Raw genomic sequence first — 16,801 nt, 5'->3', positions numbered from 1 at the left:
GGCTATTTCAATGCAGCGGCGGGCCAGCTGCAATTCCTATTTAGCATTCCTTTGGGGGCCAAAAAAAAAGGACTTTGCAGTCCAGATTTGGCCTACGGGCCAGAGTTTGACACCCTTGCCCTAAACCCTTATGATTGTAGGATAGAGTAATGATGAGACGAACCAGTGAGAACCGAGGGGGACTACAGAAATCAATATTTTAAAACTTTTGGTTTCCCAGCAGACTTAGTGTTCCAACCTGAAATTTACAAATAAGCGTTTTGCTGAAAAAGCTTTATTTTATGGCAGCCATTCCCTAATATCTTCCCAGAATTATAAATCAACATAACTCAGTAATGCGCTTGTCACATTTTTATTAGCACATATCTTTTAGGTAATTACTAGTCTACTCCCTTCATTGAGGTTATTTTCCATTTCAACAGTATTAGGTTTATGCAATCAGAAAACTGAATGCAAATGTAGCAGGAGAAAAACATTTGCCTCACCCTTTACCTGTGTTGCAATGTAATGAAACAATCATATTATAGTACTGAACACAAAAACATGTCATTAGAAAATGATAATTTCCTTGTTTTTGAGAAGCCACCACCCACTGACATGTTCCCATTGTTCTAGGATATAAAAGCATGAAGCTCAGGATACATTAACGCTGTAATCAAAATGAAATCCATCCAGGTCTCACTCCTAGGGCTCCTGTTCTGCCTGGTGACTTTGACAACAGCAAATGATAAGAATGGTAAGAAACAACAATAAATGTGAGGTATAGGGATCAGGACAATAGGAGATGTAAATTAATATAAATATATATATATATATATATATATATATAATTATTTTGTAAACTTGGAAAAAATTGATTTCTTCATCAAAAGTCAATTCCCCAGCATAGCAGGGGTTATTCTTGCTTGTCGTAGCCCTCTACTTTCTGGGAGTACTTTCTGTGCTGGTCTAGCAACTTTTCTTCCTCTCTCCACATTTTAACTTTAAATTAATGGTCAAAGCTCTTGGTTGGTAAACAAGGGATACTTTTACATCTAAACAACTTACAGAAATTACCTTAAGCCCTCACTTGCTTGCTATGGAAAGATTTTCTTTAAGATAAATGGTCCTGGTGTGTGTTAACTGGAAGTGTTAAAGGGAGGATAAAGCTTTACTGTATGTGTTTAGGCAAAAATGAATCCTACAGTAAAAAGCAAGATCTGTTTAATGGACAATGAAACAATGTTTACAGATGTATCCCATAGATATGTTTATTGCAAACGTTTTCTTTTTTTTTTTTTTCATTTTAGAATATGGATTGGATTCATGACTTTTTTTATTTGCCATTTGTATCCCTGTTGAATTCCCCTGTTCTCGTGAAAACTTAGATTTATGGATTTTCCTTCCACTTAAGTCCTGGTGGTTGTAATGGTTACAAATAGCAAATGTGAATCTCCCCTTACCATTATACTGAAAATTAAAAAGAAGAAAAAAAACTCTCAGCTATAGGAAATAGGTGTATGTGGGAGACGATATATGCGGGGAGGAGCAGTATTGAACTAAATAAACTTTTTCACATAAAAATTACATATATACATATATTTCATGTGAAGCTGCCCAGTTAATGTGGTTCCCCATAACAAATATTTTATTACATTTTCTTCAAAAGCTTAGGCAACATTGGTTTTTACATTATAAATGCTTTCACACAAGATTCACTTACACTCAACGTTTCCATATATTTTGATTTAGATCAATTGTCAAATTATACAGATGCTAGTTGTTGTTTAAAACCTAGGTAGAAACATTTAAGAATAATACTTTTATAAGCAGTGTGCATATTGAAAAGTAATTAGGACAACTGTGTCTTTTAAAGTCCATCTCCAGGCACTTTCAGTTAACAAATTTTGACTTTTTTTCCTTTTGATGTGATTACAGTGAAGTCTGGTGTGTGCCCTCCTGAGAGATTCTTAAACAATAATAATTATCCAGTGCATAGTTTTTGCCAGAATGATACCGATTGTCCAGGAAAACAAAAGTGCTGTGTAGACAACAAGTTCAAAATGTGCAATCCACCTGCAAGAGGTAAGTGTTTGGTACAGAAAGACCCGGACTGAATGCTCCAACACTTGCACATTTATTGTGATGATAATAAAAGAGTCAAATCCCCAATAATACACATTCTTTTTTTTCCTTTTCTGCCCTTCCACTTAGAAAAGGAGGTAAAAAAAGATCTTTGTAATTTCCATGTTGGGACATGGAGCTTATACATGGTTAAGGACCATTCTCATGCGACAGCACTTGGCTACCACCAAGCACCAATAATGTCACATTTAGATCCGAGGAGTCATAGAAGTCCTTTGACTCACACCCAGTAGTTTTTGTCCTTGACCCCAGGGATCAAACAGAGCAGTAGGTTTAGAAAAGAATGAATGCCAAGTGCTGCTATAGAGTGTGAAAGAAAGGAGAACCTGTTGCTTTGTCCTGCGTGAGCCAAGCAGAGGTTTACTGAAAGCCCGGTATAAGTATATCTTGCATACAAATCACATTGGAAAAGTTCTAGGACACCCTTTCAATCTACAAAGTTTAGCAGCTAGGTGGCTTGGTGTACTACCTGATGCCAGCAGAACTTCATAAAAGATGTGTGCTCTTCAGATAAGTCCTTGGATCTGACCATGGCCATCCTATAATTGATTAAAGTGCTACAGAAGCCCTTAGCAAAAAGAAAAAACACATGAAAAGTACCAAAATGGAATAGGGGCCAAAATGGGCCTCAATCCATATTATTAGAGAAATTAGTTTTTACTAATAGGACATACTATGCCCTGACTTTTAACCCTGAGCACACTGGATAAATTATGCTATTCACTGCTCTATCCTTATATTTGCAGAACGTCCAGGCTCATGGTCAGCACAAACTATTCCAACAAGCCAAAGATGCCATGATCTCTGTACATCCGATAGCGAGTGTGCTTCAGGGGCCAAATGTTGCTTCAAAGACTGTGGAATGGAATGCCTGCCATTACTAGGAGGTAAGTAATTCTCTGCCAAATCATTCAGTATGTTCAGTTAGGATCCCCTCATAGGCTTATTTTAAGTGTATACATTGCCAAATTGTTTTCTTGTTTTGTCTAGTATATGTTAAAAACCACGTTTATTTTAATTGGTGTACATTTACTTCCTTCTATAGAGAATCTGGAATTTAAAATAAATCTCTGCAAAGTAGAGACAAGTAAAATTGCTCAGATAAATTCAGAATTTGTCAGACCAACTTGAAAATGAAATTGTTTGTCTTTCAATGTTTCAATAATTTACGTTGATGAAGTGTATATATTATATGAGTTGAGGAAGTTAGGATCGTGTAGGAACATATCAAAAGGGAAAAAGAGAAAACATGTTTTTTTCTAAAAATCTAAATTAAATTATGTTGGTTTTACAATCATTCAAATGATGCGGTCAATCTTCTTTAAATGCTAATATATCATTACAACAAAAACAGTAGGTACTAGAAGTCACTCTTAGTTGGAATTATTAACGTTGTATCAATGCATTACTGGATGCTAGTACAAGCTGTATTCACTGTAAATGTATTCAGCACCAGCTAGTGAGCTCACTGAGTTTGACCTATCACCAAAATTTTTACATAAAAGGGTTATTTTTATTTATTGAGCTTTTTCTGGGAGAATCCCAGGATGTCATGCATCCCAGGAGGCTTCTGGATGCTCCTCCTGGGTGCTTTTCTCCTGTAATGGAGAAAAAAGGCCGATGTCATGCAAGTGGGTCACTTGTCACAGTGAAATTAGCACTCTATTTTTTCCCATATACAGCAGGTCATGTCAAACGATTTTGCACTTGCTCAATACGAGATCGGGTTACACAGCCAGAAAGAAGATTGAGAAAGATTAATAATAAAAGCCAATGTATACATATCAAGGTTTCCATAAAACACATTTCGCAGTATATGTTACAGCGTACCTATACTCGGAATTTTCACTTTACATAAAAGGGTAGAGAACCCCTTTATGTAGGGTGAAAATTATGTTTTTTTTTTAGATGCAACACCCTTTTTTTAAAAATCTCGGGCATGTGAAGAAAGAGTCTTTTTTCTGAAAGAGAAAAATTTGCCGATCTTACGCACGCGCAGTGAGATCAACAAATTTTTTTTTCATCCTACATCACCCGATCTCGCGCCTGGGTCAGGTGATGTAGGATGAAGAACCCGGAAGAGAAGACGAAGATGGCGATGCCTGGAGCGACGTGGCACCCGATTCCGACGTGGGACCAGATGCCGGACATCCCCGGAGTGATCAAACAGGATGTCCTGCGGGATTGAAGTAAGTGTGTTTTTGTTTTTTTTTTTCATTTTTGAGTATAGTTTCTCTTTAACTAACACAATAATAATACTCATTTAAGCTCACTACAATGTGTGTTGATGTGCATTGTGATGAAGGCTTACACATAGATGATTACATAGCTGTGTGTTCCCCTATGAATACTTTTTTACTATTTTGTATTGATGGATGTCTTTTCTTTCTTTCTTGTAACTCCAAGCTAACTTGCCCCAATGTTTCTTTCAGAAAAGAAAAAATTCTGTCCAAGTGAAGACATTATAAACTGTGTGCAGGCAGAGCGAAATTTGTGTAATAGTGACACTGGCTGTCCTGATGATGAAAAATGCTGCCCCTATACCTGTGCCAATAGGTGCCAGATACCCTTGTCAGGTATGTTCTAGTGATGAGTCCTGTATAAAACTAAACCTGTACTTCTATTAATCAAATCAAACCCCTAACACACCTATACAGTATACACCAAGTGCCTGAGTTGCCTTTAGCAGACCTGAAACACACCCCAGGGGTGCTCTGTTATCTGAATATTGATTTCCAAGACTGATTATTCAATCTGGATCATCTGGAATATTGAATTGCTGTTCAAACCTGTTCCCTCTCATTTCACAGCTAGTAGCTGGCTAGTAAGCCTGAAAAAGATTCGTGCAGCATCTTTACTTTTCAAAATTTATAGAAACTGCTTCTGTATATGAGCCAATAACTTAATTAACAGCACACCAATGCATAAACGGTGAACAAAAACTATAATGTTGTCTGCATCCTCATTCCTCGTACAAAACAAAGAGAAGGTAAAGCCAAATAATAAATGTATCTGTCCCTCCTATTACAGTCATATGCCACTGTTCACTATGGGTGTCAGTAGTAAGAGATGGAGAAGATGTTTTTAACTACATATCATTACCAGTAGGGTTTAGTCTTCTTTCTTGGGTATTGTGTTTTTGGGGGAAAAGATGTGTGTTTATCCATCTTCTTCTGTCTTTTAAAACCGTGTTACTTCCCCCACCTTCTAGATTGTAAGCTCTTCGGGGCAGGGTCCTCTCCTCCTGTGTCACTGTCTGTATTCGTCTGTCATTTGCAACCCCTATTTAATGTACAGCGCTGCGTAATATGTTGGCGCTATATAAATCCTGTTTATTATTATTAATAATAATAATAATAATAATAGTTATAAAGGCTGGGTTGGCCCTATGACAACCGGGGATCAGTTGAAAAAGGTTGAGTATTGCTGGCTGTCATTGAACTAGGAAGACTGAGGGCATCTAGTGGTGTAAAAAAGGTACTGTGGGGTACAGTGTCACAGTGTGTCACAGTGTCATGGATTATGGGGAGGCGGGAAGGTTCACCGGAATGAACACATAAGGATAAGGGCAAGGGACTAGGCCTTCAATGGCTAGGGAGAAGGAAACAGTCACACCCTACGGGCACCCTAACGTAGCCCTGACTCCTATTAGTATGAATATCCCCTGATGGTGGGAATACTCATTCACTGGAACCTAGGCCCTAGCTGCCATGAATTGCCCTAGGAGTAGTGACTGGGCTTGAGACTACTGGTTCCCTCCCTGATGAAAGAACCAGCGTCTCCCTGAGGCCTAGTAACAACAATAGAACAACAAAACTTTAAAAGCAGTTCAACTTAGCTTAAATAGCAAATGGAGGAGCAGGAGAGGACACACCAGCTCTTCACATCCCAGAAGTGAATATCGAATAGCATGAAGTGTGAGGCCAGACTAAATGGAGGAGCAGTAATGACCACCAGCTGCACCTGATACAAGAGGTGCGGTCATTACAAACAACACAGAAACAAGTAAAAACCAAGAGACCGTCATATAACCTCACGTGTAGCTTGGCTCACTGATCTTCTAACCTCAGTCACGGGAGGGACCGTGACACACAGTAACTGTTGACCGTGTTGTTTCATATGTTCTTTTTGCTGCTTTCAGAGAGAAGTGGTAAGTGCCCTACCGATGTAACAAATGCTTCCAAAGATGGGACTAGGGACCAACACTGTACCTCTGATTATGACTGTAAGAAACAGCACAAGTGCTGTGGCCCAAAGGGGAAGAAGAAGTGCCTGCGAGCAGTATGTAAGTTTCAAACTGTTTCTTATAGCTTCCCATTTATTCTACTCTTTAGCAACCTTGGTATATTAGTACTGACTAGTCCAAGTCGGCAATGAACTTTTTCAGAACAAATTCTTATATTTAGTGGCCTCTATAAATTTACTCTTCTAGACACTGATCCTTTATAAGGCCTCAGAGAACAGTGATTTCACCTCATTGGTAATGTTAATGTTTGCTACTGGGCCATCAAGTCACATTCTCCTCCATATCTGGAAGTGTTGGGTAATATCTCGGAGATGACCGGAGCTTTGGTTGATTATAGACAAAGTAACTACGCGGGGGTCAGTGCATGTCCCTTCCAGGAACAATGTCCTTTTTGCAATGGCAAGGTGACAGTACCTCTTTTTTGGCATAATTTATAAAGCATAAAAATTTCGGCATGATTTATAAAGCATCAAAAAGTACCACAAGGTAAAAGAAATAAAAACTATTAGTTTATTGCCAAGTAATCATGGAAAGCTTAGAACTGCAGTATTCCCAGTTAAAATCTGTATGTTTTTAAATATTTATATTGTATGAATATGTACATGGGAGCACCCATGATGACTTATTACATACTCTGCTTCCCATAAAAAATAACTTTTTTGTTTTTCCTTTTTCTTTTAGGATTTGGTATTTTTGCATTCTGAGATTCAAGTCTCTGATCAACTCAAGTTCCTAATACCCTGAATAAGCATACGTTTGTGTGCCTAATTGGTTATTCTTTATGTTTTTGTGTAATGTGCTGATCAGTTTGTATACAATTTGCTCTGATTTCTGAATTTAACTGTTTCCATGTTCAATAAACACTAAGATCTTAATTAAAAATATAAATGTTTTCTGCAGTGTATTCATTCATATTCTGCCTACTATCTACATACAATATCAATTTCAACAATAGAAAAGGAAAACAATGTGTGTGTCGATATATTTACATATATACATACACACACACACACACACACACACATTATTTAGGAAAAATCCTACTTGATCCCCCAATGTAATTAAATATTATCAGAATCAATACATCCTGGTGTTCTAACTTATAAATCTTAAATCCCGGTTATATTTTGTGCAATAAGAAATGCATTCAACATATTTGAAAAGCTATCAATTGAGCTGGGTAGAACTACTTTCTAAAGTAACAGCTACATTTTCACAGCCCTTACTGTTATGAATCCTTTTCCATAGGTGGATAATTTTCTGATTCTTAATAGGCTCCCCACAACACAAGGGGGTTAAGTTGGGGTAAGACGCCCTCTACCCAACATTGGCTCCTGTCATGGAATCCCTTGATGATAGGGGCAGCTAGGGGTCTGGTTTTTCTCAAAAGGGAAGGTGTACTCCCTTTTTTGACAACCTTAATTCCAGACCAGATCTTTTATGGATAGTAGAAGGGTCACAGACGCTTGCTGCCCCAGTTCCTATCCAGGAAGGCCCCCAGCCAATTAGCAGGGCCTAAAAATTGTCATCTAATACCCCTATGGATAAATGGCAGCTCATAGTTTTGAAGTTTACCTGAATAGTGTCATGTTTGTGACCAATGTTTGATCTGTGTTAACTATTCTTCTGTCACACACCACTTTATTTAATCCGCTTCCTCAGGAATTTAGTTTGTACAGACAATAGTTATGGCAGCACTATAACATAATACAAAAGGGTGAACTGTTAGTTATTTGATTTACATATCTCAAAACAAAAAAATATATATTTGAGAAAAAGCAAATTATACATACCCCCAAGTATCAATACAACGGTGCAAATTAGCCTGGCATAGAATATATGAACATTAAAACCAATCATTCTAATAATTTTTCTAAGGAACAATGGAAAGGACCTAAATCTTACAGAAAAACAAATCACCATTAACCCAGCAGATAAGGGGGGTAGTATTGTAATTTTGGATAACAACCAGTACAAAAGAATGTGCTGAAAAATCTTGAGTAATATGGAAAGGTATTGTACCATCCCCTTGACTATGATTGATATCTTTAATCAAAAGTATACCTCTGATACTTATAGCTTTGCAAGATGGTGTTATTTCAAAGCAAACTGAATATTTACATGTTCCTTATCCAAAAATATCCACATTTTATGCCCTTCTGAAAGTACATAGGACTTTACAAGATCTACCGGGCCTTATGTTTCGGGAATAGGTAATCTAACCAACATTGCCAGTAAATTGGTGGACCTATACTTATGCCCTTCATGTATGGGTTACCGTCTTTTCTGAAAGACACTTAGGAACTACTTAAACTAATTGATGATCTTACTGTTCCTTTGGATTTGCTTCTATTCACTGTTGACATTGAAGCAATATATTCTAGCATCCCCAACGATTTAGGCATCATGACTTTTTGAAATTTTTAATGAAGAGAAATCAAACACTGTGGCCATATTCAGAATTCATTCTTCAACTTTTGCAATTTATTCTTACTAGGAACACATTCCTTTTTGATAATGTGTTATACTTGCAAACCCAAGGCATGGCTATGGGCACTTGTTCTGCCCCTAGCTACGCTAATCTCTATTTGGGAGGCTGGAAAAGAGATCTTTTTTTCGGATGAGACCTTATCTATATACTTGTGCCACATTGCTTTGTGTCGCAGAAATTTAGACGACTTTTTATTATTTGGACTGGGACAGTAGAGTTATTTAAAGAGTTTTTCACTAAGATACAAACCAATGAATATAACTTGACATTTACTATGGAGTACAATTCCACACACATCTCCTTCTTAGATATTTATACCCAGAAACGTGGTTATAACATGCCTATTTCATCCCTGTATCGGAAATCTGATTTCCATTCTTTTTGTGACTAGTGCCCACCCCTCTCCACTGTTGAAATGATGGGGAGTAAGAAACACAAACAAAGAAATTTTGTGATAGTTTACTGCAGTGCTTTTCAGCCTTTTTTGAGCCATGGCACATTTTTTGCATTGAAAAAATCCCGAGGCACACCACAAACTAAAAATGTTACAAAATGACACTCAGTAGCTTACAATCCATAAATTTTCCATACTTTGCTAAATTTGTTATGTTGACCCCTACTAGCATAAGCAGCCTTATAGGAGTTAAACAAGGCCTTCCATGTCGCACCAGTAGGTGGAGAAGACCCATTCCAGCTGAGGACAAATAGCTTCCAAGCATATTAAAGAGACCATCTCAGAAATGTTCCCATAGCCACAATTCCCGCTAAGGGTATCAACTAATTCTTTAGGATTAAAAAAGGCACCTTTAAAGAAAGGGGGACAGCAGTAAAGAGAAAAACAAATTCTACCACTTCTTTCTAGATGGGTTCAAGCTCTGGAAAGGACCGAAAACTATTTAAGCACTAGGGATGAGCAAGAAGGCCTCTGAAAGTTTCACGAAAATTTCCTTGAACTTCCAGTGGGTTCGTGAAATTTCAGCGAATCGATTTCCCGAATTCCATGAAAGTCAAGTTGCTGACATTAATAGCAAAGCCCCATACATGTTAAAACCACCAAATTTGCTAGGTAATTGTAGGAGAACTGTGACAACAAGGAAAAAATAAAGTTTTTAAAATAAAGACCTTGTGGTTTTCCAGAAAATGGCAGGCAAAGTGACAGCAGGCAAATAGGATTTTTGCGTGATGGACTGCGTCCAGAATGCAGAACAAACATTGGGACATTGAGAAAGGGTGAACTCAACACACTAGCAACAGTCTCTGCTGTCAAAACAGCAGGAAAACACATTGCTATTTATTGTACACACCCCTATTGAATTTACATAGCTGCATAATATCTTAACGCTATATAAATCCTGTTTATTCATAATAATAATTGCTAGCTGGCATCATGACCTCGATGACATGTGTTAGGAATGAAACCCATAAAGTTGTGGACAAGTAGTGCGGTGACAATAGGCAAGGATGGAGGACCAGGGCGGCGCACGGGCCAGCAAGAGAGGTAGCAGTGAGTGGTCTGTGGTCAGCTATTGCCAGGAAGACTGCATTGGTAAGAGTCATGGAGAGCTGGGTGTAGTGCATCATCAATGCCCCCCAGAAGTGTACAATTTTAACGAATGGAGTACTAATGGAGGAGATGGTGGGCCCTGAGATGGAGCGTGGCCCGCATTGGTAACTGGTATCTAGAGCTGGGTGTAGTCCAACATAGCTTTGTGTCAAGCTATGCTGGATGGCATGTTCGCAGACTTTACATTGTTAGTTGACAGCTATCTTAACGCTCCTCGCCTAGCAAAAGCAGATACTTTAGCTGTGACTGAGAACTTCCCAAAGAAACAGAAGAGAAAAGGCTTTAAAAAATTATGATGTTACCAGCCATGGATTCTTTGTGAGATAAGAGAAACAAAGCCATGATCTCTAAATGGGTCATTCCTAAAATAAGATTGGTGCTAGGAGACACATTGGCACATACACACTTTCTCCTCTTCGTTTTGAGAACCACAGAACAATATAATCTTTGGTTCCCTCATGTATCAGCTTACTGGTAGGATTCATAACAAATAATTAACATTTGAAAGGGAGAGAACAACTCTAATAATGATACAGTTCTATGTCTGCTTAAATACTTTAGAATGTCTTGGGATTTTATTTGTTGTTTTTTTTATTAGTACATTTATATGTGGGGAAAATTAAACACAGAACAACTCAACGTGCCTCTACTCTATTTTTGGGTTTCAGCATAGTCTGTTTAAATGTATCATTGAAAAAATTATAGCTACTTTGGTTTGTTTAATACAACTGTTTCAAATATTGGGCATCTTGTACAATAATTAATTATTTTACCAAACAGTCTTCTTTGGCAAATAGGAACAGGTATAAAACACTGAAATATCAATTTTTTTTACAGTAGGAACAAATTTTTTCTGTACCAAATGGTCTTCATTGGTAAGTAGCAAGAGGTATCAAAGAGTGAAATATCTGTATTTTTTTTTTTTATATTGTAGGACACAATTTTTTTTTTTTTTAACAAACGGTCTTTCTTGTTAAATAGCAAGAGGTATCAAACAATGAAATATATGTATTTTTTTAGAGAGATACAGACATTTTTATGGCTTTGTGGATATATAGCAAGTGCTATCACAGTTACATATTTGTATTCTTTTTTTTATAGAAATACAGAAATTTTCTTGTCTTTTGGATAGATAACAGGTGCTATCAGATTTAAATATCTGTATTTTTTGAGAGAAATACAGATATTTTTATTTTTATTATTATTAATAAACAGGATTTATATAGCACCAACATATTACGCAGCGCTGTACATTAAATAGTTTTATGGCTTTAAGGATATATAGCAAGTGCTATCAAAATTAAACAAATGTATTTTTTGGAGGAAATACAGACATTTTTATAGCTTTTTGGATAGCTTACAATACAGAAGGCTCCTAACCTGTCCCTGTCACAGTACACTTCTCTTCCTCACACAGAACACAAGATGGAGTGACTAACGCCTCCCTCCTTCCCTGTATAAATACCTATTCTGAGATTTCTGCTGATTGGTGCTGCTGGGCCTTGCAGTCCATCCTGAGAGCAAATGATTCACTCCCAGCCTTGCCATTCCCTCCAGAAATAGGGGGCCTTCCAGACCCCTACATTTCCCCTTGTTTGTTCGCCAAGAACTTGACCTCATGGCAAATCACAAGGCCGGTCTCACGTAAATGTTCGTTAAGCGAAGACAGCCCAATTTGCCACGGGATCGAACGTAATAATCGCACTCACTCATCCCTAGTAAGCACCATCAGGGAATATCCATGCTGGGGTAAATACAATCTATGAACCTCTTGCATTGGATAAGCCTATTTCTGGCAGAAGGCAAATATGTATAAGGAAGTTGCCACACATCCTCCTTTTCCTTCCTTTCTATCCTTGGATAATCCTCAATCAAAGCCCACCTACAGGTCTCCAGGTATGTATTAGATCAAGACAATCCAATAAGGTTTAAACAGCATTTTACCAGAAGAAGCCATTCTGCATAGTGATTCAACTACTGACATTCTAAAGTCTTAGGGTCATGGATTTGTACACATGTACTGGGAAGTAGACCCTCTGTGCAAAGCCTAAGGAACCACCCGGTGTTCACCAGAGCACCCCCCAAGGAGTGTTGGACTTTGCTGCAGTTGGCAGCTGACTACAGATAGAACCAAAACACAGGACCAAATAAATAGTCAATCACAAAAACCAGAGCAGCACCTGGTCAGGGCAGGTGGTAAACAAGCCAAAACCAGGGCATCAGCACTTAGCCCCAAACCCAAGCTGGTGCCTCAGGTAAACACACCTATTGCAAAGGTAAGCAGTGTCAGTCTGAACACAGCTTATATAGTGAGGCTAACAGGCAGGCTGGGTGGGGATCGGATGAGCAGGTGCAGATAAATCAGTTGGAAAAGTCTGGTATCACCTCTATCTCCAAAGCCTGTACAGAGCAGCTAGAAGCAAGGTAAGGAGGCAAACTGCTGCTTATCTGACATATATCTGGTGAACAACAAGTACCAGATCAGCTGTGCTGCTGACATGTGACACTTAGTCTTTCCTCTAAATTGTGCCTAAAAGACATGTAGCACTGGTAATATCAATCCCACAACATCTGACTGATTGTGATGGCCTTTCCAGCCCAAACCCTGGATCTAGGAAACTAACAAAGTGAGAAATGGGGCAGAGTTTCTCCTTTTCCAGTATAAGGAAAATATCTGCCAAACCTTTTGCCATGCCTTGACTGGGTGCAAAGACATTGTCATAGGGTAAAGCACCCTCACACCACAGAGGGGTATATATTGCAAGATCCCATATGACCCAAGCTCTGCTTCCAAGGCAATAACCCAATCATCAGGTGGTGAATCCACAAAGAGAAGCTGAATGTAACAGACAGAAGTATTTCAGGAATACAAGCATGTGGAAAATTAGTTAAGAAAAGGGCTACACAACATTAAAAAAAAAAAATCTGCTTTTTAGAAAATTGTCCAACAGAACCAAACCCCTTATAAGTATTTATAGCATATGCACATGTTTGTGCACACCAATCAGAAAAAGCCAATACATTATGTATGTATGTTTGTGTGTGTGTATATATGTGTGTGTATATATATGTATGTATGTGTGTATGTATGTATGTGTGTGTGTATATATGTGTGTGTATATATATGTATGTCCCCCCCATCCTCTCATCATATGCAGAATATAACGCTTGTTTTTCTAGAGAGAACCTAATACAGAATATTATAAATGTCACAGTTCCAGCAATGACACCAGCCACATCCACTTCTCTAGCCAGCCTTGTCAAGGCTGGGGCAGAATACAGAACTCAATTTCCATTTGATGTGGGATCACCAGTTATGGTAAATATTCCACAAGACAAGGTATATAGTCTATAAGATTTCCCCTGGACAAAACAAGTAGTTCTGCTTTTTATTGTAAGAATTCAGAGAGACCTGAACTCCACCTAATAGATACAGGGAAGGAGGGAGGTGTTAATCTGGTGTAATCTGCTTGATCAGTTTTGCACTCAAGTAATACAAACTTTCTCATTCAGTTATCAATGAATTGGAAGTGCAAATACTACCTATATACATTATTTTGTCCTTCTAATCCTTGTTTTCAGATTAAAGGTATTTGGATTTCCATTGCATTTGCATTTTTACACATTTCAAGACTTGTGTGCTTTTAACCGATATTTACTAGCATGTGCAATGGGAAACCTCACTATGGTGGCTTGTGATCATCAGCTACTGATTTCAGATCTAAACATTTTACTGGACTGCAAGTAAGTCTTACTGTGTTTTAAACCCAAGAAGAAAATCTGATCACCTTTAGGCAATACTATTTGGCTGTCTTTATGCTTTGTGAGAAAATTAGGATGAAATAGAAAGGCAGGAATGTTGGCATAGCAGATGGGGAAATGATCAAGAAGCAGCAAAGAGGAAAAAATCTCTCAACAGAATAGATAATAGAGGAGAGGGCTCCATAGCTTCCTTTACAATGAGCAGAATAGTGCAGTAGTGATATACCCAAATCTCATGAGACTGTTATTCAGAAGCAGCAGATGACTATAATTACCCAGTACTACAGGACAGGAGTGTGTAGGTATAGTTACATATCAGGAAGTATGCTCCATTTTTTTAAAAAAGAATTTGAAACACTTTTGGAGACTTTTGTTGGGGGTTGTGGGGAGGACACGCACTCAAATTCTTTAGCAGCAAACAATAAACAAAGCCTCAAAAGAGCTATACAAAGCAGAATATAGAAACTTTAGCAACAGTTCCAGCACAGTTCCATGTTTCGACTCTGCAGCACAATCCATGATTCTCTGGGAAATTATTTCCAAGGCACCATGGTTCTCATCCAGGTCAAATCTTAAATGGGGTGGTGGCAGAGGAAACTCGCCCACACTTTTACTAGCCACACTGATGACCTCTACTGGAATCCTTTTCATCTTGTTTGACCTATTTTCTCTTTTTTAGTACGTTATCTAAAGTACTGGCACATTCTGGCATTTTATTTTTGCTGATATAGACAACAGTAATACATTGTGGCAAAGGTGGAGATAACAGCTACCTTCTTATGTAAAAAAAAGAATTAAACCTCTTCTCCACTACAAGATGTCCTCAATCTTCCAGTGTGCATGGCTATCAGGGTCACAGCATCCTGCACTTAGTGTAATGAAGTAGAGCAGTGTTTTTCAAACTTTTTAACATCAACAATCCATTGAAATACCTTTAGGTCTTAAAGAGCCTCAACAATAAGTACTCTATCCACAGCTCACAGTACATTTGTGTGGAGATTTACTACAAAATACCACTAACATTGCTGGTCAGAGGGAAAAATGGCCAAAAAGTCAGTTATATCTGAGAGCCACAAATTTCCTATTGCTCAAAGAACCCCCAGCAACCCTTGGAGGAACCATAGGGTTCTATAGAAACCTGGTTGAGAAACACTGAAGTACAGAGTAACATTCACATCAGCACTGCCTACTGCATCGACAACTGCATGTCACCAGGAGAAGATGTGAAGGCCCTGTGTGTTACGTATCCAACTTCAAAAGCTATATATACTAAAATATACATAAAATATGCACAAGAAACCTAATCGGGAGAATGAGGTCCCTTAGTGGGGAGGTGAGAGCTGGCCCTGAATATGGGCTTTAAAGCAACAGTGTCACTCTGAAAGAGAAGATCAATACTTAAATATCTGGGGGATGGCAAGTGAAATTGTAAACCTTAACTCTTAAAAGTGGGCCTTCCCCAAAGATTATGCCATGCTGCCAACTGCCATTTCTGGTTTTAAAAAATTATTTGCCTGATTGGTTTTCTGATATTTTCCTATTATTGATTTCTGAATCACTGACCTAAGGATGCAGCTCAGGCGATGAAGGTATTAATATTTATTAATAATAATAATCAGGACTATATATGGGCAACATATGTAGTGCTGTACTTTAAATAGGGGTTCCAAATGACATACAGGCAGCGACACAGGAGGAGGAGAGGACCCTGTTCTGACGAGTTTACAATCTAGGATGGCATACAATTTGCTTCAGGTGCATGACTGAAACTGCTACATCCAGGCAATTGGCAATAATGAGCAAGCATACTATATGGAACAATGCTTTTCCCTGTATGGAAACATTTTCAAAGTAATTTGTTTTTTTTGTTTTTTTTTTTATAGCAACAAGTCAGTTAATCATCATTACTAGAAAACTAAATTGGTCTACATACATAATACATGAAACACTGATAAACTGGGGTGGTATAATTTTTAATACTTTTTTACATTTTTTTTCTGGGGGACCCCCCTTTCCATCTTTACTGCAGTGGCAGTAAAGACTGAATGGGAAACCACAGCCTCCTGGGATACATACATCATATATTCCGGGAGGCTTCAGGCTGCTCTTTTGAGGGCTCTTCAAAAGTATAGGTAAGTGTTAATGTGATAATAAATCCTGATGTCCCCTTTAAAATATAAAATTGTCTTTTAAAATGTCTTGGAAATTTTCTCTCTAACAGACCAGGGTCATACATTTTTCCTTATCAGATATTTCTTGATCTGTCAATCAGCATCCTTCAAGACCCTATAGTTTACAACACCCATTGTGAAAGTTGGGGTTTTGTCGCCAGGTGTCATAAAACTCTGATAATGCCAGTAGAGTGGCCCCTGATTGAACCAATGTATTAATGATCCTTATATTTCCAATATACCATTCTGTATAAAGTAGTAGTGACTTATTTGTAATTGTATTGTTTGGTGAGCATTTTCACACCAAGGATTACCGTATTTTTCGGACCATAAGACGCACTTTTTTCCCCCCAGAAGTGGAGTGACTGTGTCTCCTGTATCTTGCTCCCGGCGTCCTCCCACTCTCAGCATGATTGGCTGACAAAGTCATGCTGGGAGCATTC

At 38.1% G+C, this 16,801-nt stretch overlaps 2 protein-coding genes across 2 annotated transcripts in view; both read left to right on the top strand.

Annotated features, from left to right (window-relative positions):
- The first annotated feature begins 615 nt into the window (after positions 1-615).
- On the top strand, positions 616-7,258 carry LOC140325766 (uncharacterized). The gene is made up of 6 exons (XM_072403781.1): positions 616-736; positions 1,918-2,064; positions 2,871-3,011; positions 4,557-4,700; positions 6,266-6,409; positions 7,052-7,258. Coding segments are annotated over exons 1-6 (654 nt in total). The 5' UTR covers positions 616-660; the 3' UTR covers positions 7,054-7,258.
- A 6,374-nt stretch (positions 7,259-13,632) lies between these two features.
- The window catches only part of LOC140325764 (uncharacterized), a 33,170-nt gene continuing 30,001 nt past the window's right edge, over positions 13,633-16,801 (top strand). The window contains exon 1 of the mRNA XM_072403779.1: positions 13,633-13,765. Coding sequence (XP_072259880.1) covers positions 13,649-13,765 — 117 coding nt within the window. The 5' untranslated portion in view covers positions 13,633-13,648. The remainder of the gene's footprint in view (positions 13,766-16,801) is intronic.

The sequence above is a fragment of the Pyxicephalus adspersus genome, chromosome 3 (assembly GCF_032062135.1).
Source record: "Pyxicephalus adspersus chromosome 3, UCB_Pads_2.0, whole genome shotgun sequence".
Taxonomy (NCBI): domain Eukaryota; kingdom Metazoa; phylum Chordata; class Amphibia; order Anura; family Pyxicephalidae; genus Pyxicephalus; species Pyxicephalus adspersus.
Note: the sequence above shows the minus strand (reverse complement) of the source record. Positions and strands in the feature narration are given on the sequence as shown.

Excerpts from the sequence above, each read along its gene's own strand:
- LOC140325766 (XM_072403781.1), top strand. The coding sequence starts at position 661 with ATGAAATCCATCCAGGTCTCACTCCTAGGGCTCCTGTTCTGCCTGGTG. Across the intron at positions 737-1,917 it reads AACAGCAAATGATAAGAATG|TGAAGTCTGGTGTGTGCCCT; the intron begins GTAAGAAACAAC and ends ATGTGATTACAG. Across the intron at positions 3,012-4,556 it reads ATGCCTGCCATTACTAGGAG|AAAAGAAAAAATTCTGTCCA; the intron begins GTAAGTAATTCT and ends TGTTTCTTTCAG.